At 39.8% G+C, this 24,025-nt stretch overlaps 1 protein-coding gene across 4 annotated transcripts in view; it reads left to right on the forward strand.

Annotated features, from left to right (window-relative positions):
* Window positions 1–338: 338 nt before the first annotated feature.
* CCDC186 (coiled-coil domain containing 186) overlaps window positions 339–24,025 on the forward strand; it is a 39,205-nt gene continuing 15,518 nt past the window's right edge. For 2 of the 4 annotated variants that reach the window (XR_008823875.1, XM_056351557.1), the window contains exons 1-5: window positions 339–472; window positions 16,020–16,713; window positions 19,742–19,868; window positions 22,257–22,385; window positions 23,272–23,484. Coding sequence is in view for 3 of the 4 variants with exons in the window: in XM_056351557.1 (XP_056207532.1) it covers window positions 16,034–16,713; window positions 19,742–19,868; window positions 22,257–22,385; window positions 23,272–23,484 (1,149 nt within the window). In the remaining variant the exon portion in view is untranslated. Of the gene's footprint in view, window positions 473–1,166; window positions 1,294–16,019; window positions 16,714–19,741; window positions 19,869–22,256; window positions 22,386–23,271; window positions 23,485–24,025 lie in introns of all 4 variants that reach the window. The other 2 variants (XM_056351558.1, XM_056351559.1) reach the window with 2 other exon arrangements.

Here is a 24,025-nt window from a genome sequence, read left to right on the forward strand (position 1 = left end):
AGCGGGGGAGCTGCTTGCACCTTCAGCTGGTGCCTCGGCTCGCCCCCTTCAGATGTTGGCGGGCTCTCGGCAGCAGCGCCGGGAGGGGACAGGCGGCGGCGAGGAGGGTGGTGCCGTCCCCGCGGGGCGCTCCGGCGGTGCTCAGACGGCTCTCGGACCCCCTCGGGGCGGAGGTGCTCCAGCCTTCCCGAGCCGCCGGCCCCGGTGCCTGGCCGCCCTCACCGTGAACACGCCGGGCTGTCAGGGCCAGACCTTGTCCGGGCCGCCCCCGCCGCTCTCCCGGCACCGCCCACTGCGGGCAGGCCGCCGCGATGGCCGCGCCCCCCGGGCCGCCCCCCGCTCCCGGCCCGGAGCGCCGCCTGCCGCCGCCATCTTTGTTGATGTGTCAGCTCGCCGGGAGGGTCGCGGTCGGCGGGGCGTACCGCCGCCATGGGGCAGCTGCCGCCATCACTGCCGGCCTCGTAGCGAGCGGGTGAGGGGCCGCGCCGGAGGGCGGGAGGTGCGCGGCTGCCGGCTGCCGCCCGTCGCCCCTCGACCCCGCGGGCGCTGCCGGGCTCCCTGAGGGGGGCGGCGCGGGGGCACCCGCGGCCGCGGGGGCCGGGCGGGACGGCTGGGCGCTGCCCGGCGGGCTCGGGAAGGGGCGGCGGTGCCGGGTAAGCCGCTTCGGCCGCCCCCCGCGGCGTGCCGGGGGCAGCGGCCGGTAAACCCCGGGGGGGCCGTGGCCGCGCGGGGGCGGGGGCAATTGCCTCCGGTGCCCTGCCGGCGAGGTGGGCGCTGCGAGGGGCTGTGCGTGTGCGGGGGGGGCACCGGGCTGGCGGTCGCGGCGGGTCTGTGGGTGAGGCTTGGGGTCTGCAGGGAGGAGAGGGGCGAGGTGACATCAGGTCCCGGGGTGGGGGGCAAAGTCCTCCCTTAGTAGTGCCTTCTGAGTCGGGACCTCCCGAGCAGGTAGCTCTAGCTGCTGCCCTGGCTCGTAGTCTCTTTGTTTCTTGACAGCTTTCTTCTCCACGTTATTAATTAGATGTTCCAGTTTCATTGGTTGTGTGTTGATTTCACTATATGGTTAAATAATTAGATAAGAAAACCCAGCTACTGTTAGACCAGTACGAGGGTTATTTTTTAGAGCTGTCCGCACTGTTGTTGTAGGGTACATGTCCTTGTTTTTGCAGATGGTATTTGCAAAAGCTGCTTGCCCTCCTAGGTTGGAAAGGAGGAAGCTTTACTGCTGCTTCAGGGAGATGATTATGATGTAGGCTTGCAGATTTTGGCTCTTGTCCTGGAAAGTCGTCTGCACAGGTGAGTCTGGTATGTGTGTACTTCTAGGGAGACTGTGCAGACCAGGAGAGGATCTTTTGCAGAATTGAAATCTGCGTGTAAGATGAGAAGTAGGGTAGTCTGGCTTTATTGTTGGATTACTTTATCTTATTCTAAAACTGCTTTTCAGAAGTTAAAACGTCGCAAGCAGAATACACTAAAAAACCCATGTGACCAGTGTCCCAGTGTGTTTTGTTGTATAAGATTTTTGAAGCAGTATGAGCCATGGCTGTATTTTCATGTTGACAAGGAAATGTAATCACTTGCTGTTATGAATGCTTATATTGCCATTGACTTGAGGAGGAGATGGTTAAGCTGTAGAAGTGTGAGAAACTGAAAGTCTGAAGATGTTTCAAGAGTCTCAATTTGAAATGTTAATCTGTTTTACAGGAGAAAAAAAAAGTAAACTTTTCCTGTGTTGCCTGAGTCCTCTTCTTTTTCTGAAATTCTTCAGTCATCTGTTCTTGACTTGGCTTTAAAACAGATTTTCTGTTGTTTTATAAGACTTGGTTTAGGATTGTTGACAGATGTTTGTTGGTTTTGTGAGGTTCATTATTTTGAAGTGTTGGGAGAAGGACTGAAGAACCAAATACAGAGAGTGGTTTCTTTGTTCCTAATTAGCAGCTGTGTTGCTTATCACTACCCAAGGCTAATGCTGAATTTCCTGAGGCTGTCTTCTTAAACAGTATGGAAAAAAAGCAGCTGCTTTTCTGGATTTAGTAGTGTTATTAGGCAGGAGAAATATGTTAAATCAGTAGCCTGCAACTTCTGTTAACATGTGAGTTCCAGTAGGCAATATCCTGTACTTAGTTCTGAGTTGGCTTGTTCTGAACTTATTTTCCTGTTGCCAAAAACAATATTGGAAAGCTTTATGGGTAATTCTTATCTTCAAGTCATAGACCAAGACCCTGCTGCCTCAAATAGAGGGTGGGGAAAAAAAATCTCATCAGAAACAAATCAGTATCAGAAGAGAGGAGAAAATCACAACCCTAATTTCAAGAAATACATGGAATGCTGATTTTTCTCTTTTTTTGATGTACGTAATACTGCGTCTTTACTAATTAGCAGAAGTCAGTCTTCTGTAGAGCTTAAGTGGGCTCATTCAGATCCTTAAAAGGTTGAAGTTTTTTGCTTGTTTCTTTCCAGGGATACTGGAGAAACTGTAGGAGAATCAGGTTTGAAAACAGTAGATCCTTACCATCCTCATGAATGGTGTTTTTCAGTAGGCGGTAGTCATGCAGACAGTAATGCCATGGGTGGACTTCTACAACCCTGTTGCATGTTCTGGAAACGATATTTGAAAACAGCTGTTGATAGCAAATACGCTGGCATCTTCAGTGCCAAATACGCTAAGACCCGTATCTTACCAATACCTTGACACTACAGTTTTGCAAGAAGGTCTGCCACTGCTCTAGCTTTTATTTGTGAACCAGCGTTATGACTTGGGTTTAGGTGGGGAAGACCTGTCACAGAATGTATGCTTTGTCCAGCTTGTGAACTCAATCAGAATTTTGACTTCTTCCTCTGCCTTAAAACGTTCTTTGCATAGGAGATGTTATCAGTGTTAGAACATGAATGCAGACAGGGTAGTGGTAGTGACTAACAGGCTAGTACTAGCCTTGTTCTAGGCAGAGTTTAAGGCATGATGCTGAAATCCTGGAAGGATTGTAAAGTGCTGTTGCTGGCATTGCATCAGCAGCTGAAGGAGAGACTGGTTTTCTTAAAAGAGTAAGAGTTGTTCTCTTACTCTACTAACAGCAGATTACAAGTCCGTGCATAAACTGCTAAGTATCCAAGTCTCATTTGAAGTTCATGGTAAAAGGTTGCTGTTGTTAGTGTATTGTTTTCCCAAGCCACGAACTTCTGACCTTGGGACTAGTATGACAAAAAAAAATAACACTTTCAAGGCATATCCCATGACTTGTGTTGTGATGGGAACAAACCCAGTCCTGCTTATTAAACCTTAACTGATGAACTTCATTTTTGGACATGTGCTGTTACTTGACCCCCTATGTGGAGTTAAGACGACCATATTATTAACCACTTGTATGACATTTGTAGAAAACCTAGTGGTGCCTTGAAGGAATTCATACAACATTGCTCAACTATTTAGCTTGTGACAAAAGCACAGATAAAGTTTGAGTAAACCTTGTCTTCTGAAGTACTCGCATTAAAAGAATTGATAGAAATGCTGAGCTTTGCACCTTGTCACTGTCATGGGACTATGCAATCTGTGTTTATATAAAGCCAGATTAAAAAAGAGAAAAATAGTTGAGATTAAATATTAAACTGATAAAAGCAAGGAAATCCTGAGAGTATCCACTGTGTATATTCACTGTTCTATGCCCCTCCCTTCAAGCATGTGCATCAAAGCAAGTCTTTGTGTGAGCTGAATCAGGGAGCTGTGTCAAGTTATGCCTGGGCTTGAGGACTTGGTGTCCCAGTACACAGCCAGTTTGCCACTTGTACTCGGAGTCACAGTTGTCCTGTCTGTGTTGCAGTCCTCTAGCTTTTCTCTTGTAGGTGGTACTGCATTATGTTGTATCTTCCTTCTCAGCAATATTAGCTGACGTCCCAATAATCTTCTCTCTCATTTAGAGCATTCAGTCTTGGGCAAAAGTGAATTAATATTGGGAGAGCTAGTGTAGGTGGGACTCAGGTGTGTTTGTTTCCTATATATATTGATCTCTAAATACAGGAAGCCCATCAGTGTATGAGACCTTGTGGCCACTCCTCCGTTTTGTATGGAATACAGGCAATGGTGATCGATTTAATCTCTTCTTAAGCTGTTCTTTCTGTTACTTTTTCTTAGGTGTTGTGATGCTTTTCAATCCAGTTAAATCTCTTTTTTATTGTGTTCCATCACTTCTAAATGTGGGTGGCTTGCTGCTCTGATTACCTTTACATGTGGAGATGTAACCAAATGCATTTCAAACAGTCCTTCTAGATTCGTGTTTATGTATCTTGTGCTAGATTAAGTACCTGGTTTTGTGGACCTTTCTGTCCCAGTCCCTTTCGATTTAGCTGAAACCTTTGATTTGTCCCTCTATACAGCTGGTGTATGGCAGAGCTGCTTTTTGTATCTTGTCATGTAGAACAGAACTTCTTTAGCTGAATCCTCATATCTTTATAAACTTAAACTCAACTCCTAAAGATAATTCTATTTTAAACTTATCTCTCTTGCAGTGTTACCTGGTGGTGTAATGTTTAGACTGGGAAAGCAGTTTGTGATGGATTTTTTATGAAAGATGCCATTCAAAATGCAGATAAATTGTGTTAATTGGAAACAACAGGGAAGTTTTTGCTAGTCAATGTGATGAGCAGCAGACAGTAGTTGAGGATATTTTGCTTCAGAAAGAGAAACAAAAAACCTTACCCAGCAAGTAAAGCAGAAGGGTGTGTTCAGTCTGTTCAGATTAGTTAAGGTGAAAGTATTATTAGGATTACGCTACAGCTAACTGCTAACACATACTGTACAATTTCTCTTCCATTTTAGTTTTAGTCTTGCTGTCATGTGGAATTTTTAGCAAGGGTTCTGGTGCAATGACAGGTTGGCACTGACTTGAAAAAGCATTTTAGTTTGCTGAAATAGTGATTATTGTCTAATAAAGATGTGAAAAGCTCTTGGAGATGCAACTTGTGTTTTACAATGGACAGCACGACTATGAGAAGAAAACCATCAAAATAAATTATTTCTTTAGCATTCTTGTTGGAGTGTCGTTGTACATATGGTGGCATGTAAGCTGGCCTACAGCTTCATCTCTTACCTGAGTGTAATAGGTAATTTTATTATTATATAAATTATATCTGGAAATTATATCTGAATTGAAATGAAGATGCAGTTCCTGTGATTCCAACAGTTTTCTTGTTGTTAATGATTGCTTTAATGTTTCAGTCTTAGAGTAATGTGTTTAAAGATAATAGAAAGTACTTATTATTCTGTTGTGACTCATTTAAGATTGTTGCTAATAGAATGTTTTGTAGCATGATATTTAAAGGAGAGGAATAGTCCTTTGTGGAACAAACTGTTCAGACAAATTACCATGTTCCTAATAAATGCTATGGCATTTGTGAAGCTTTTTTGCATGTAACTTCTTTTAAGTGTTACCTTGGTTGCTTCACATGTGTGGGACATGTCAGTAAACCTACAAAAATCATTATCATTCTCTTCGGTGTTCTTCAGCCAATAAATCCTTATTAACTCTTTCACTTAAAGTCAGTCTTCAGTGTTACACTGGGGTATATTGCATCTCATGTTAACAATTGAATTTGCAACTGAGGCTGGCTAATCACTTGTACTCTGGTTTTGTGTTACCCAGAAACCTGCAAGAGGGAAGTGGATTGCCCTCCAAGTGGACTGTTCAAATGGTGTTGATGTGCTGGTTTTGCTTTTGTTGAGGTCTTCTGGTGGACATCAGAGTTTCATCGAGAAAAATTCTTGACTGTTGAAACTTACATCGTATATCACTGTGTTTCATAGATACATGAGTTGAAATGTTAGGCAATATTAAAAATAAAATCTCTTTAGCAGAGCCTTTAGTCTATGCTGCAATGACTGGGGCAAGAGCCAACACGTTATTGAAGCATAAATGATAAACGTGGTTTTGTTAAAATTATGTATTTGTCTTTGCTTCATGAGCATTAGTAGTTGCTTACATGGGGAGGTGCTTCTGAGTTGTGATTTTGCTTGAGTGTAATGAACCACTTGTAAAAATTGGTCTGTGGATTGGAATTTAGTACCACATGTACTTAACGTGAGTGAATAGGAGGCAGAGTTGTTTAAATATTGGAGTACATATTGATAACATATTTCATGCTGCTGCTTTTTAAAATCATGGGTTTTGTTGAATCACGATTTCCAGGGGTTGAGTGTGAACCTGCTATCTCAGGATAGATTTAGGACATTGCTGATGTTTCTTTATATGAATTTTTGCAAATCATGTCAGAACAAAAGACCTCTTGGAAGGTACTGCTCAGTATTACTGTGTTAAAAGTCAGTCCCCAGTTGCATGCAAAAAAAATGTTAGATTCCATCCTAAAAAAAAAGAGCTGAAGTTTTATCTCATCTCCAAGTTGTCTGTTTGCTGAAAAAGGGGAACTTAAAGTGCTTGGTGCTTTTACAGGTCAAGACATGGAACAGTGTAAGACATGTAGTGGAAATTTCATTTGTACTTGACCTCAGGAGAGCAGTGTTATGTCAGTGGCTTTGTCTGGGAGTGTTGTTGAGAGCTTTAATTGGTAGTTGGAGGGCTGGAGTAATGGAAAAGTATGTTACAATGTGACTGGAGGTGTAAGTGTGAATCTTCAAAATAGCTGTAAAATTTCCTCTTGGAAAATTCATGTGACTGCATTTTAATTTACTATTGGGTGATACAAAAAAAATCGGCGTTTTCTTTGGCAGCTGTAATTCCATGAGGATAATGCTTTTCATTTTTTTAAAAAAGTCTGTCTGCCAGACCCCCTACAATTCTAGATTTAGGTGTTAGTTTGGAAATTTTTTAGTAGCCTTTTTGCATGTGTATCTCTGGTTTTTAATTGTTATTTTTATTACTGGATCAGCTTTGACAGGTTGCACAACTAAGTTGACAGTATTTCTGTCTTCAGAACACCTCTTGATTTTTAAAGAGCTGTTAGAAAGCTAGAGTCATGAAAGTAGAGGAGGGTTTCTGGTATGTGTTTAGACCGGCTACTGTTTCAGGTGGTTCAGTGCTCACTGCTGTCCAGAGAATTGGGCGTGAACGAAGAGGGCAGTCATGACAAAAGCATTACATTTTTAAGTGGTTTAAGTGGGTTACAGAATTTTCTGTTCATCTAGCACCTGGGTTATGCAGAGATAAACCCCACACCTTTCTAAATATGTAGGCAAGCTGTACATCTGCTTTCCTAAATTCAGCTTTGCCAAAACTGGAGTGATTCATAAATGTCTGCATCTGGCATCTCCTGTATCAGAATGAAGCTGCTTTTTCCTTGCTTGCTCCCACAACACTGGGATCTGCTAGCAATGGAAGTTTGTGTAAACTCGTAGATCAAATGAGCATTTTTTGGTTGAATTGGAGAGGAGGCCACAGAGGAGCAAAGATATTTGTAAATTAAGTTGAAATCTTGTACCAAGAAAAGTAACCCAGCACCTGGGATAGACAGCTGGTTGCATGAGTTTTGTAGTGCTGCCCAAGGCTTCTGGTCTAGTGCTAGGGGAAAAAAGGAGTGATTTGCTTTCACTGGGCAGGCTGAGGGTGTTAAGAGCAAACCCCTTTTCTAGCTATCTTCATAAGAAGCTGTCTGTAGGACAGGCATTATCTCTTGTAGGACAGGCATTATCTCTTCTCCCGGTAACTGACAGGGCAAGCTGCGCACTAAACCTGAATTGCATAGTTCAGAAACTAGAACAGATATGGCAGCTTAGTGAATGTTTCAGAGCATTTGAAGAGACTACTGCTTAAGGGTGTTTGCTTAGATTTTTATCATGAATTTCCAGTGGAGCTTATCTTGAGAAGGTGCCATATTGAAAAGCAAAATAAAGATTAACAGCAGCAATTGTGTGAGTTATTTATCCACTGCAGTTTGAGAAAGAACCAGGAAATAAGGATCTTAAATTACAATGTAAAGAGAATTGCACTGAAGCAATTTGAAGGGCCTTGGTTTCTATGTAGGCTTTTTCTGTAATCACAGGTGGACTTTGTTTAGAGGTATACGGTGTTTCCCTAGCAAATCTACAGCACAAACTGCAGTAGCAACACAACTACATGAGTGCTGAAGTGACATCCATGTAAGAGTGGTAGGGACTTCTCCTCACTCGAGCTGCTTGTTTGGTGTCACCAGATTTTTCTGTCACTTAGCTGCTTGGTACTTAGGACCCTGCTGACTGTTGGGGTCATCTGCCCATGAGCCATGGAGCACTTCATCACTCATTTCTTTGTCTTCCACCTACTCTCTGAAATGCATCGTATCTGTATTGCAGCTTCTGGTCATTTTGAGACTTTAGTCTATTACTTAAAGAACATTTGAGTACTCTGCTGTGGCAGATACGAAATGGAAGGGGAAAGAGGATAGCTTTGTAAATTTACGTTGTACTTCTATTTAAAAATGAACTTGTTTAAATATCCTATAAAACCTATCTGAATGCTTTTTACATATCCAGAGGTGAAGAGCATACGTGATCTTAGCTGATGTGAGAACTATGTGTTTTTGCTATTTTGTGGATTGGACGTATACTTGTTTGGAGAATAGATGGTTCCCTCTTCATCAGTGGTTCTGCTACAAGGTCTCTCTTAGGAGCACAGCTAGGAACAAAAAACATCTACCAAAAGATGATGCAAAACCCTTTCTGGCTGAAAGCTGACATAATTGACTGCTACTGGCCATTGTATTATGTAATGCGTGGTTGAATGTGTCTGGTGTCCAGTGAACTGCGTTTACTGTATTAACTTCTTGTCTCAATGCTCTTCACTTTATTTCGAAATCCATGCTGGTTTGAACAAGTTTTTTGTGTATGCACACACCTTTGATGGATTATATTAGTCCCTCCTTCACTTTTTTGCCCCTTTTTCCACAGTATGTTCAAGCTTTGTAGCTTAAATATATTTTTTCTGTTACAGCTGTGATTTTTGTTTCTCAGGACCTTGACAGTCGGTCTGTTTGCTTACAGAACCATGCCAGGCATGCACTTCCGTCATTCTTTAATCTGTTTATTGTAGAAGAGCCCCACTGTGATAAGTTTCTAGGTGACAAGGTGCACACTTTCTAATTTTTTCCCCTTGTTGTTGGTAGAGTCTTCTAGACAGCCACACCTCAGTAAATGCTTCCTATAGTTGTCGTTTAATATGCTTCTTCAGATGTTATCTTTGTTTCAGCCAGTTTCAAAAAATATTTTCTCCTCCTTGACCATTTACAACATCAGTGATGATAGCTTGGGCCAGGCTATCTATTTTATGAAATCAAATGCTAGCGTATCTGCTTAGGAAAGTCCTTTGTAGTCAGGGATTTAAAAGAATCATGTTTGTGCTCCATAAGAAGATTGAAAAGACAGGCAGTTTGAAATGGCGTAATATTGAATTAAAATGTACCAGATTTTCAGTGCGTGCCTGTAATAACAGACTAGCAGGCTGTAGCTGGGAGGGGTTGTGTTCCTAATTAGATCTGTGCAGACAGTAGGTAGTGTACAGGGAATTGCTTTCATCATGAATTAGCTTCTAGTGGCTGGGAATTAGCAGTACTGGAATACAGGGGAAGATTTTCAACTGGTATAGTGGATAACCTGATGGACAGCCAAGGGTTGAGGGTGTCAACAGCTTTCGTAAAAATTAAGAGTGTTTGTATGTATATACTTTTCAGCAGAGGAAAGAGGAGGGCTGACTGTTAAGAGGTGCTTTTTTCTTTGCCGGTGAATGGACTCTGAAGTGAAAATTTACTGTTAAAGCATGTGTGGAAAGGAATAAAAAGGAATAACTTTTGACACTCCTTCCCCCCGCCCCTCCCCCCCATCTTCCACCTTTATTGCAGCATTTTCTTTCAATGGGCACAAAAAGTGGGAAGAAAAGAAGAGGGAGGGAGAAAGGGCTGAAATTTTGATGTTAAAATGATAGGTCCTAGCTGTCTGCTAATACAGAAGAACAGAGTTCTTAAATTTTCAGACAAAGCATTCTTCCGGTGAAGGTGAATAAGGAGCTAGTATGGTGGTTCAGTGTAGGTATTGCTTTTTTATTTGTAATCGTGTTTCTGGATTATACCTGTAGGAAGCTGTCCATTGCTGGCTTCTGTTCAGACACCTGTGTGTTTCATGTCATGTTTAACAGTATACTTGGAAGAGTGATGCTAAAACAAGAATAATTAAACTTACTTTATTATCACATCTGAAAATTAATTCTCATAACCTTATTTATGAGAATATAGTTGTATTAAAATCAGAATTTGAATTGGAGGAGCTTTTAAAATTAGTGGCATGTGTCTTCTAGCTGGTAAATGGTTTCCTTATTTCTGCAGGTAATTACTATGGTTTTAGTCCAGGAACTAAATATTAATGTCTGGTCACATACTTTCTTACACAGTTATATAGCTTTATAAATCTTGGATTAATAAACAGTCAAATTAGTGATCAGACATGCCATCAACGGCACTTTTGGAAATTCTGTTTTCACTTCACTGTAAAAATGAAACTATAAACAAGTACATAGTCACGACAATTTTCATAGCAATGACAAAGTACCATTATTAGAGCTTTTTATTCCAGAAATCCAGCTAACATGATGTGGCATAGTACATGCTCAGCTTACAAGACTGAGATCAAATCTTGCATACAAAAAGTTCCTTGACTTGTCCACTTAGCAGATTGGTTTGGTAGAACAAGTTAAGACCTTTGTCTTACATACTGGTAGTTTGCAGAGCAGGTCTATACTGTTAAAATAGCTAAGTAGTAAACATTATTTGACTTAATTTAAAAGTAATGTTAGGCTTTGAGATAGATTATTTGTGGACAATAGAATGTAGATGGAAATGCCCAAATAAATTCCAGTAGCATGTAAATTTTATTCATCTACAAATTTTACCTTTGTGTGCTGTGATTCTGGAAGGTTTTCTATATGTTTGTAACTTCGTATCTATGAATAGCTCCTGAGGTCAGGGCTGAACAAACAGGATGACTGCTCCTGAAGGTAGCTAGAAGAAATAAGTTTTTTGTCTTTTTGGCATGTTACAGGACCATATATCAAGGTTTTTGATATTCCCCCTAGATAATCAATACTTACGTTGAATATACTTCACTGAAGAGCTTAAATGAGTGATTGTCACGTTGGTTCTTTCTTTTATCATTTGATTAACAGTTAATAGGGGATGTTTCTATTGTGTAACAAAGTGAATTAAAAATAAAATACTGTTTCCTGGGTCCTTGCTTTCCCTTACATACCTGGGAGTTGTTTGTGCCCTGTAAAGTTGGTGTGCTGTCTGCTCGTTGTATTGGCAGGCTCTCTGCGCCCAGCTTTTGATTTCAGTCAGTTGTGCTATCAGCAATTTAGCAATGAGCACATCTCAGTTACAGTAGTATGAGAAATGGTTGCAACCCTTGCCAGTACTAGCCTTTAATGTTGTGTGTCCTGTGGCTGCAGCTTAGCTACTTCTCCAAGTACTAATGTAATACTTAAAATGAACATCATATGCACTGATGCGGATTTAAACCTAATTTTTGTGAATACCACAAGGTAATGAGGGAAAGTATGTATGTTCTTTGTTTCTTCAAAGAACACATCTATGATGAGGAAAAAATGTGTCTGATAACAAGAAAAAAACGAAAGGAAGGCAAAGTTTTGGTTTTGAAGGGTACAACTTGCCTATGTTCTCGTGTATATAATGCAGAGAGGCGTTTTGTTTGCTTGTGCAAGTGGGGCCCATGGGCCCATTGTTGCTGTCAAGGAAGCTGGACTGAGCTCTGTTCATGTTCCTCATTCTCTGCCACTCACATCACCAGGTTTTGAATTGATGGGTTTCCACTTGCTTTGCTGTGTATTACTGCATTGTGGGGAAATGCAGGCAGCTGTCTCCTTAGCTTTAGAATAGGGGCAGGAACACAGGGAAGGTGTGTTAAGAGAGTCAAACTAATTGTGAGCTGTAAAACGAGAGGAGGAGGATTTGTCAAACTAGTTGTGTGAGTGCTAAGGGTCCTGTCACAGCAGCAGAAAATGTTGTAAGCCAGTGACAGAAAGCTTTCATGTGCTACACTAGATGTTTGGCAGTTTCACAGGATGGATGGTTATTCATGGTATGTGGGCAGGCAAGCTTGGGCTGGGCTAATCTCAAAATGCTAATTTGAGAAGTTCCTACTCTGGGCCTTTTAAATTGACTTAGTAGTGCTTACATTCTCCTGTGGCGTAGGCAGCAGAGGAGACAAGACAAGCATGACTGAAGAAGATACTGGCCATCCAGTTTAGATGATGAATAACCCTGAGGAAGGAGCAGAGCAAATGGTTGAAGGTAGAAGCTTAGCAAAACAGTACAAGAAGTGCTCACCTGGCACTCTGCTGTCTCTCAACATACTGTATGTTTTCTGATGCATAAGCAACCTGTCATTACATAAAACCTGATTCATCTGCTTGAGTCAGGATTTGCCTTTTTTGATTGTTTTTGACACCTGCTGAAGATATCATAAAAGACACTATTTTGTTTTCTTAATGCAGTGACAGTGTGACACCATAACCTTAGTACTTCCCTGATTTTTGGAAGAGTCACTTGTAAGGATGGGTAGGATAATAGAAGATGGATAGTAAACCTGGAAAGAGATGGAGCTGCTATCAACTATGTATCTGGTGTCCAAATATTATCTGGGGCTGCTGTATTTGTTTTTGATCTGAAACAAGTAGTAGCATGTTTCATTTCAGCTGGCTACTACTCGGCTGACAATGTTGTTTGTTTTAAGCTGCTTTCACACAAAACATTTGCTTACAAAGCAGGAGCCTTTTCTTCAGTGTCATTACTACTGGGTTTTGTCTCTGGCCCTACAAAGGAGGTATCTGCTATATTCAGTTGCCTGAGGTAGGCACAACAAACTTTGGTCGTTCAGGAGACATTTGAATGTCAAGGTGAACTTGCATTGACGATCGCTCCACGTGATTTCTTTGGATATTTCTGGTGTGAAAATAAATTGTGATCCTATGATGAATTGTAAAGTTTTATCTGTGTTTAAAGGTAATTAGAACATGAAAACTAGTACTATCCAATGGCAATAGGGGAAATAAAATATCTGCATAGGTCATGAACAGATTCAGATAGATTGGGCAGATGGATCTAAAATCCAGTGTATTGGAGTTGGAAAGAATAGGTACTTAATGTGGTAAGTTATATTCTGAGTACCATAGAAAATTAGGGTAGGTCTGTAGGGAACACTGAATCATCATAATTTACTGTTCATGCTTTAATTGATTTGTATAGTCGCTATGCAAATTCCCTATGCATTTGATACAAAACCTACACTTTATTAATGATTAAGTGTAAGATATTCTGGATATGGAGTTGGTGGCATTTTATTGCTCTGCTACTAATTGAATTATGCAAATAATTGTAGTTCTGCTTCCACGTAGATTAATTTTTCTCTCTAATACTATTTCACAGTACTATTTACAAAAGGAAGTAACACAATAAGATGAAAACTTAGTATCCTTCCCAAGGTACTGTCTTAACAGAGCTGTATTTTTTCACCTGTTGCTTTCATATGAAGAGAAGTTCTATCCAGTTTGCTGACTGGACTGGAGATTTTGGGTATAGTAACCAACATGGAAGTTCACGTATCTGGCCTTACTACTTCTTTTCTTGTGGGAGTGGTGAACTACAGCAGCTGGGCGATGATGAGCAGCTTTGAGGCAGTAATACATAAAAAACCTGCACATTTTGGGGGTTTTGGAACACTTTAGGAGGTACTTCAGAAAAGGTTTAAAATGAGCCAAACCCCTGCTCTGATCATCCCAAAGAAAGTGTCAGCAAGGACTTGGTAGAGAAGAAAAAAATGTACCTCAGCTTTGTACTAATACAGCCTCTTTCTACAGCTTAGTGTGTGGATTTTAAGCTACCTATGACAAGAGGGAACAGACAGTAGAAGGTGTATTTCTTCTTTCCTCTTAGCTGCATCATTTGCAAATTATCTTATGGCTGTTGACTGTATTAAACGCACCATCCTCAAAATAACCGTGTTTTTAAAAGCTTTTTGATTAAGTAGGAACTAGTGTGGTGTTCTGCTATCAAACTGAATGCTTTTTCTTGTTATGTTCATTCTCTTTGCTTACAGCTTGAGATAGTCAGTGGGGGTTATTTCTTTTGTTTGCTTTATTTTAGAATAGCAATAGTACATTTTGAACTCTCATAGTAGCATAAGTTCTCAAAAAGTAGATAGGAACCAAACGAGCAATTGTTTTGGCTGCACAAACCAAGTGCAGATTTGTTGGCTCCACTGTTAACCTAAGCATAAATCCTTTGAAGCAAAGGGGAATCAGAGTTTCTATTAATATCAGAGAAGAACTGTTTGTAAAATGGTGAGTCTCTTATAAATTCTTACATTCACCATCTATGTTCTCATTTGTAGCTTTCCTTACCATGTGCTTTCTGGTTCCTATTGATTTGAACTCATTTAGGGGCTGCAGCACTGAGATTTTTGCTTCAGAACTAAAAAGGAAAAGCGGTTTGCTTGTAACTTAAAAATGTGTAATTGTCATTTGATGATTTGTGACTGTTACCCAGTCATGGCATGTTCCCTTTCATACTTTCAGCCTTATGCAGTTTTCTTTATGCTTTACTCTTTTGATTAACTGGCAATTGTAGCCCAACTGTTGGTTTCAGGTACTAGCAGCAGGTTTTTCTTTGATGGTAATTTCTGGTAGAAACAGCTGGGATGAGGCTGCGGCTCTTTCTTCTAATCATATTTTTATACTTAACGGTGAAAGGTGATAGTGGTAGCAATTAGTCACAGGCCTAATGGGATTCATGTATTCCTCTGTTTTAGCAATGTGAGCCTCAGTACTAACTGTTGGTTAGTAAGGCAGGACTCTGGAGGAGTGTAGCCAAGCGGCGCAAAGGGTTTGCTTTCAGACTGAGTCAGTGCGCAGAGCTTGGACCATGTAGTTGAATGACTTTGTGTGACTGTGTAAAGAGAAAGCTAAACAAATGAGAAAGCAAGTATGAAAACAAGCTTGATGTTGCAAGATGGTAAGGTTACTGCTTCCCTTGAGATAATTGGTGGAATAGCAGAGTTGGAATTTATAAATGAAAAGTTTGCCTTGTTTTTAAATAGTCTAATTTATCCTGTATTGGAGGGTAGGGTTGCATCTAAAAGTTATGACTGCTGTAATGAATTTCTCCTAACGGAAATGGTGTAAGAGCTTCTTGTGCCTGCTAAAAATGCCAGCAGTCTTTCCAGACACCTGACCATCTGGGATTACTGAAAAAGAAGATACAGCATTATACCCAGGCTCTTCCATAAGTGTTCTGGCTATTTGGATCTCAAGATGGTGTCCTTCTACTAGAATACTTTCTAGGTAGCTTTTCAACTCCTCAAATGTTTGCTCTGCAAGGTATTTTTTGAGAGAGCAGATCTGCCACAGACCATCTGTGCTCTTCCAACAGGGGATTTTGGCTGCTTGAAAGCAGATGGGAAAAGAGAATCTCACCCCCATCCTCCCCCAGCCCCTTCCTTTAGGTTACTGGGTACAGATACATTTTGCTGTGTGGGTGGTGAGTGAGGATGTGACAGTGAAGTTGTTGAATATTTTGGTTGGATGAAGGAGTTGTCCTATGTTGTAAAAAGGAGTAAGTCAAGACCTGTTACAGAATGGTCATATTGTTGCTTTTAAACCACATATAGGAAAACGAAAGCTGTAAGGCTCTAGGTTTTGTTGTTTTAAGTCTGAATTTCAGAGTTGATTACTTGGAATTTTTGTGCATTTAAGTGATAGAATTATTAATTCTAAAAAGCTCTGCTTTTTTACTGTCTTGGCATTTATTGTCCCACTACTTCCTGTTTGCTATCCTTGATCTCTCACCTTCTTCAGAAAAACTTGTGTTGGAGCATTCAGTTAGAAGTCAGGCTGGAAGGTCAACAAACTCTGCATAGCACTTACGTATCTAAATATTTTTCCCCTATGAATTTTACTTTCCAGTAGCCTTTCTTCCCTTATCTTAATCTGTTTTCATTTTGATTTTGTGTATAATATGTTGTGTAACGTGGATTTTACTTCTAGATTTCCAAAGGAAAATGATGGAGGGATATTTACCAGAAATGCAAAGCACGCTGGAGCCCGTCAATCGGTTGGACAATGCCTCTTCCAGGTCCCCAGATAATGAGAAGTCTGATAACGCTTCTGGAGTGAAGGACTGCTCAAGCATCAGTTATACTGGAGATGGTGCTGATGTCTTGGAAGGGGAATCGAGGTTGTTGCCCTTGGACCAGGATTTAACAGCTTTTGGCATAAGCAGCAATGGGACCCTGTCAGAAAGAGAGGAGCAGCAGTGTGGAGGGGCAGACTGCGGTGCCAATACCTGCTCTGAAAGAAAGATAGAAGGCTGCACAAAACCAGAACATTTATCTAGTGAAGAATTGGAACGAAAAGATCCAAAACCTAATCAGACAGAACGATCATTAATGGAAATACTACAAGAGCTAAGGGAGGAGTCTGACTTTGTGAAAAAGCCAAGTGATAAAATCTATTCAGAAAGCCCTTATGACACAGACTGCACAAAGAAGCTTATTTCCACAATACATCAGAATTCCTCACAGGAGGATTTGCTAAAGGAAATAGAGTCAGAACTCTTATCTACAGATTTTTCAAAGGAACGAAAGTTCCCAAATGGTGTGCAAAAGGGTGAACATGCCTTGGCTGTGTTTGAAAAATGTGTGCAAGATAAGTACGTGGAGCAAGAACAAACTATAAAAAAGTGAGTATTTGAGTTTGCTCATCACGATTGGAGGTGTGTACTGAACAAATTTGGGTGGATGTTGTGTACAACTGCATACAACATTTTGGTAGGAAAAAATCTCTTGTGAGTTATAAGGACAGTTAATAAGCTTTTTTAGTTATGCTGTCTTAAGTGAGGATTTTTTTTTTAGTTGTGTGTACTTGTAAATAAAAATGTGTGCTTAGGTCTCTGAATTCTTGTGGAACTGAGCAGGAACTGAATAGCCAACTGTTCAGTTGAGTAGCCTGCCAGTGTCTAGAATTACTTAAATACTGTAAAAGTAACGGTGATGTAAAAATAGTCCAAGGTTCATTCAGTCCATATATGTCATTGCAGAAATGAATCTTTGTCATTATACTAACTCCTGCAGTGTGTGTTTCATTTATGAGTTTGAAATTGTTTCTTTTTTGAGTAGTATTGTCTCCAGTAATAATCCAGTAAAGCTTCTAATTAGTTGAGAGCTATTCTTCGAGCTGGAAATATCATATATAAACTACTGTCTTACCACATTTTATAGGAGGGCTTTTGAAATGCGTCGCTTATAGACTTTGCTGTAATAAACTGGGCTTAATAGTTCCACCAGCCAGTTTACTACGTGAAGAATATTTATATTCATCAAAAGCCAGTTCATTGCTTGATTTCTTGATTCACCACTTGGCATTTTGTATTCTGTTACTCCTTTAGGAATGTTTTTTGCTAACAAAATGTAGCCTCTAAATTCAAATTTATTCCTGCTCGCAGAGTAGAAATTAGTGTCCTACTCTTCATATAAGGCACTCTGATACCATGGTATGGGAGGACATCAAAGGGAATGAAAACAGGCAAAGGGAGAGATGCCCAATAGATAAAGTGTTCTCTTGCACCTCACCAGTTGACCTCTGACAGAAATGATAAATGTGAGGAAAGCCAGTTGATGGCAGGAAAGCTTGAGAATGCATAGTTAGACATTCAGTAATTATGGAGGAGGAGGAGGAGGAGTGGGAATCGGCAGTGGTGGGTGTGTAGATGGTTGTAATTCCAAGAGATGCTAAGTTCATGAGTTATTTGGGTTTTACTTACAGTAAACCCAAAGGCAGGTGAGTGTTTTTGGCTATGGATCAATTACTTTCTTAGAGACAAATGTTTATATAGATACATGTCTGTATTATGTATATGTACAGAAAGTTTTTTATATAAACCTGCAGTGGTTTGGCCTCGGCTGGATGCCAGGTGCCCACCAAGTCGTTCTGTCACTCCCCTCCTCAGGAGAATGGGGGGGGGGGGGCGGAGAAAATAAGATGGAAAAAACCCTAACTTGTGGGTCAAAATAAAGGCAGTTTAATAAAGCAATAGTAAAAGTCATATGCATGGAAGTGAAGGAAAACTACAGATGTATTCTCTACTTCCCATCAGCAGGTGATACTCAGCCACTTTGCTGGAAGCAGGGCTTCAGTATGTGTAGCAGTTGCTCTGAAAGACAAATATTGTAAATAACAAATGCCCCTCCTTCCTCCTACTTTCTCTTAGCTTTTATATCTGAGTAGACATCATATGGTATGGAATATCCCATTGGTATCTTTGGGTCAGCTGTCCTGGCTATATCCCCTGCCAAGATCTTTCCCACCCCCAGCTTACTAGGGTGAAGGTGTGGGGGTGGAGACACAGCCTTGATGCTGTATGAGCATCACTGGTGTGTTATCACCCCCTTTCTAGCTACGAATACAAACATAGCACTCTGAGGGCTGCTACAGGGCTCAGCCAGACCATATACAACATGTCTTTTGTGTGTCTCTTTTTCTTTTCTTTCTTTTTCTTTTCTTTATCCCAGCTGCACCCCTTTGACTCTTGGAGACTCACCTCAAGAGTGTAAAACTGCTGTGGAACATTTTATGTTTAGTCCAAAGGGCATTCTGAGTTGGGTTGATTTTTGTCCCTTAGTTTATAATCAGCAGAATTTCTTGTAACATTGCTCTGAAAATAGCGCAGTTATCTCCTGTGATCAGATCTAATCTAGGTGAGCAGCAACTGTGTGAATTAGGAATTTCATTTGTAATCCCAGAATATTCTTCAATAGATTAGAAAACATATCAGAAGTGCTAAGCACTCTTTCACTGATGTTTTTTAATTCATCGTAATTTAGGAAACTAGTTTTTTTTAGAGTATTTTTTTTTTTCAAAGAAGGGGAACTAAAAATGATAGTGTATGTGTAAAGGGATATTTAAATATCTTGTTCAGGTAATTGCAAGCCTCCCACAAATTCATGCAAATAGTGGTCTAGAATATCCACCATCTAACTGTATCTTCAAACATCTAAATACATTTGAGACTCTTGTTTATACAGCAATACCGACAATGTAACTTCTGAGTTTTATGTATAACTATCTTCTATTGCAGTGTTGGAAGGTCGAACTAAATACATGTCAGCTTCAACTCAGGCTTCAAACAGATGAGCTGTGAAAGAACAAACTATTGCTAAAAAATTTAACTTCCTAAGGATTGTGAGCATGGACATTGTTGTAGTTATGTACCCACTCAGGACTTAAATCAGGGTTCCATTTCTTACCAGGTTGTGAACTTCAAGGGCTACACTGAGCAATCCATGAAATGAATACAACATCTGTGTGTGTTCAGATATTTGACTGGTGGAACTATCTTGACTTGAAGTTACTGTCTTACAAATTCTTTAAAATTATTAACGTTTACAGTTCTGTAGTTGCATAGAGGTACCAAATGACTCATGTCATCATGGACCGTAACAACCCCAAAACACTTTCTCACAATTTTCTCACAAGGAATATGCTGCTTACTGGTCAGGCATTAAGTTTCACATGTACAAGAGAATTCTTTTGTAAGGCTTTTGTAGATTTCATTAGTGTTTTTGGCTGTAACTCCCTATAATATTATCAGATCAAAGAGCAAACCCCATATATCTCAAAATTAAAAGCAGCCAACCAACCAACCCCCCAACCCCCGTACTGATGTACTTTGCTTTTTTTTTTTTTTTTTTTTTTTTTTTTTTTTTTTACAGATTGATTAAAGAAAATAAAAAACATCAGGAACTGATTTTGGAAATTTGCTCAGAGAAGGACAACTTAAAAGATGAGTTGAAAAAACGAACAGAAACAGAAAAGCAGCACCTCAGCATTATTAAACAGGTACAGATAACAAAAAGAAGTGCTGGTTAGTATGTCACCTGTATGCGTTGTCACTGTTGCCACTGATAAAGACATCCTTGGTAGTGTAGAGGAGAAGGAAGGAATGACTGTTCTTAATATCCTAAGCTTTTTAAGAGGCTAAATCTGCTTTTCCAAGAAATACTCATTGGCTAAAAACATTTAGTGTCTTTAGATAAACTGACTTTCTAGATTCACATCACTTGAGGGTTTTGTATCTGGAAGTCTCTCTTCAAGTGAAGAGAGTTACCATTTCATGGGTTGTCCTGGTAAGTGGGTTTTGTGTACCTTGGCTTCCTGCTGGACACAGTGTATGTTGGAAGGCCTGTTAGACCATTTTATGAAGAAATGACACATTCAGTCTTTTATCCTAATAGGATGATTTATTTCTTGTGTGTAGACATCAAGATCTTAATTTGTAATCTTTATCTTCTGTTAACTGTTTCATCTGCTAATAGAAGTGGATGGGAGTGTGGTTACAGTTGTTAAATGTTAACAATATGTGAAATAACTGTAAAGGGTAGAGCATATTAACTGTCATCGTGCACATTATTTTGATATTGTCCATTACTATATACAGGCATTTCCCCAGTGAATTGTTAGAACCATGACAGGCCAAAGAGGAACATAGAGTGTGAATTGGTAGTGTGGGAAGAAAAGGTTCACATCACGTATGGCTGCTTGCCTGTACACAGAGTTATCTACTAATGTTCCTACAGTTGCTTGGCCAGCTTTATAAACTGATGATAGATTACAGCTTAGAAATCTGTCAAGAGATAGCATTTAAAATACTAATTTCTGTTTGTCAGACTACTGGTGATACTGCCCTAGTTCTCAGGTCTCTCAGTTTCTGCAATCGCACAGAAATCTATTCTGCAGTGTGGCAGGCTTGTAGTGTTCCAGAGAAATGTATTCACGTATGTAGAAGTTTGTTTGGTTGATTATCAAAGAATCTTTGAAAATCCATGATGTGATTGAAAATGGAATGGAAAAGTCTTATTTTTAAGTTACAAATTAAAATTGCATATGCCTGAATAAGTCAGAATGAGCAGCTTACTTGTTTTGTCTTGTGTGCATTTCTGTGATAGCTTCATGAACTCATACAGTGCTGTATCACACAGCAATTGCTTTATCCCATCCTGGGGGGGTGGGGGAAAAATTGTGAGGGAATTTGTTTTGCTTTCTGGTCAGATAAGTAGGTTCTGTGGTATTACATGCTTGCAAATGATTTCAGAAAACACTGGTTTGGAGTGTAATACTTCTATATTGTAGTTGGATAGCACCTTGAGTGGCAAGATACATTGCAGTGAAACACTTGAGTTTTTCCATTTGCGATGCAAGTGTTTTATTGTTACAGTTTCTGATTTAGTGTTTTCTGGTAGCTTTCAAGTAAAGGAAAGCTTAGCTGTGCCCATAACTGTATGCATGCATGCTTGTATGTGTAAAACCTGGGGTTTTTTTATGGGAAATGATTCATTTGCGAAGTTGAACAGGGTGTGTTTGTGATCAATTCATTGTGTGGTAGCAGAAGTATTTTAGGTTGTTCTTGCCTTTTATGTAGCGGTTTGGAATGGCACAAAAAAACTGACTCTGAGATCTTGTACTTTTTTACACATACACCCCAAACCAAACAAAACCCAACCAAAATAACCTTGGTGACTGGCTTTCCCATGGAACAAAGGGATAGTCGTTACGATAGAATTTGAACAACCTTTGGGTAGTGTGACAGCTTATGTAGCCATCACTTGCTCTCGTACTAGTGTTGCTGTTCCTTGTCCTGGACTTGCATGGCTGTGCAGTGAACACGCTCTGGGAAGTGCTCCAGTTGAACACTGGTAGTCATTCTTCAGCTGGATCAGGTCTCTGACTTGGTTCACTAGGCTGCTAAAAAAAGTGCCAGCACAATGACTAAGCACCTCTTATTTCTGGAGTTATTTTTCCAGTGAATTAATTTCTAGTCCATTTCAGTATTGCTACACGGCTGCTTTGTTGGTATGGTGGAGGATATGGCACAGGGATAGCAACAGAAGGGTGGCAGGTGAAGCAGCTCTGGATAGCCAGCACTGCTCTGGCGCCTCAGCATTTGCTGTTAGTCTAAGTTTTTGTGTGGTAAGTTCCTGTGCCTCATGTTATACTTGATTTGATGCATCTTCAGTCTCATTGATGATAAGAATTGACATCTTTCGTGCTTGTACTGTAATGCAAATCTAGATGCTGATATGGATAGTTGCAGCTTGACAAGTGTAAAATACAGGTTAAAATCTGTTGAAGTATCTAATTTTGTGTGAAATGTTCCTGCCTGTTCCTGCCTGTACAAAATATGACCAAAGTCTTATTTTTCCTATAATTATATCGTATGTTGTCTTTTAGTTGGAAGCAAGAATGGAAGAGCTTAATAAAGAAGTGAAAGCTAGTAAAGACAAACTTTTAACTCAAGATGCAGCAGCCAAAAATGCTATTCAGCAGTTGCATAAAGAGATGGCTTTCCGAATGGAACAGGTATTATGGAAATACTGTTGTTTACTGAATATCTTATGAACAAACTTAGTTCTTGTAGGAAGCATGAAGCCTCAGTTGTTAGATCACTAGGTAAGGCAAAATTTTCCAAAACTGGAACTGCTATCATGCATTTATCTATGTATTTTTGTAGCTGGCATCAGTTGATTGCTAAATAGCTGTTAACACTGATAATGTTTGTATGTGTGGAATTCAGCCCTCAAGGAAATCTCATTTTCCTTGCCTGTAAGCTGATATTGATTCAAAAGGAGATAAAAGCTGGCAGCAGGTTTTTTCAGACAGGCTATTACAAATCCTAATATTTTTCTCAGCTCCAGCACAGAGCTCTTATTTTGTCTTGTGTATAACTGAGAACTGAGATGATTTTTTTTTTCTTCTTAATGTCATATAATGCCAAGTATTTTCTCTGTTGTATGAATTCTAAAGCCCAGTGTATGATTTTTATTTTTTTATCTTTTTAAGCAGACTTTGTAGGCACTGGATGAGGGTGATCTGTAAAAATAAGTCACGGGATAATGATTGTGCAGTTGACATGTGGATGAGGGAAGACAGATGACTGGTGCTGCTTATTTGTGAAATGATTTTGTTACTAAAACTTGGCAAATACACTTCTTTCCTTCTGAAACAACAAATTATATTCCAGATTACTAACATATTGATACCTCATTTGAGATGTTCAGCTGCAAAGCTATGTATTTACTGTTAAAGTATGATTAATTCCACTACTTAAGTGGGATCTAATGTTAGTCTTTTTTGAGTCCTACTTTGTTATGCTACTGTACTACACTATTGAAAATAGCCAGTAATGTTTTATAAAATCTAATTATGAAATGCAAGATTGATTTATTCTATTTTATTATTTTTCAAGGCAAACAAGAAATGTGAAGAAGCACGCCATGAAAAGGAAACAATGGTGATGAAATACGTCCGAGGGGAGAAGGAGGCACTTGACCTCCGAAAGGAAAAGGAGATACTTGAGAGAAGAGTGAGAGATGCAAACAAAGAAATAGAAAAGCATACTAATAAAATCAAACAACTTTCTCAGGAAAAAGGAAGATTGCACCAGCTCTTTGAAACTAAGGTACTCTTAAGTATTGCTGTATGTCTTGAGTGAATGATTAAAAGCACTATCAGAACAACCTTATCCCTTGTTTGGTTTTGCACTTGGTGAAAGAAACCCGGTTTCGTTTGGTTTTGCTGTGTAGCTATGAAAATCTCTTTCCACCAAGGGAAGGGGAAGAAGTTACTGAGTTCTCATTGTCCTCTTTTTGAAGTTCCTTTTAATAGTTCCTTGAATACTAGTTTGTGAAACATTAGGTGCTTTTTTTTTTTTTTTTTTTTTTTTTTACTAAATTGCAGATGCCTAGATTTTAAGGGAATTTCTAGCTTGTTTGGTATTTTTATTTTGTTAAAGGCTGTAATGGCATTAAATTATTGCAGTCTTTTTTTGTTGTTTTTCTGTGTTTTCACTCTGTATTTTCTCTTTTGTACTGCTGAAAATTGGTAATAAAGCAACAGAATTTTTCAGATCCAATTAAAAAAAATGTCATTCTTTTTTTAGAAGCCAGTAAGAGATTTCCACCAAACTCTTAAATTATCCAGGTGTTTCAGCTTTTGCAAAA

This window comes from Falco biarmicus, chromosome 9 (assembly GCF_023638135.1).
Source record: "Falco biarmicus isolate bFalBia1 chromosome 9, bFalBia1.pri, whole genome shotgun sequence".
Lineage (NCBI taxonomy): Eukaryota > Metazoa > Chordata > Aves > Falconiformes > Falconidae > Falco > Falco biarmicus.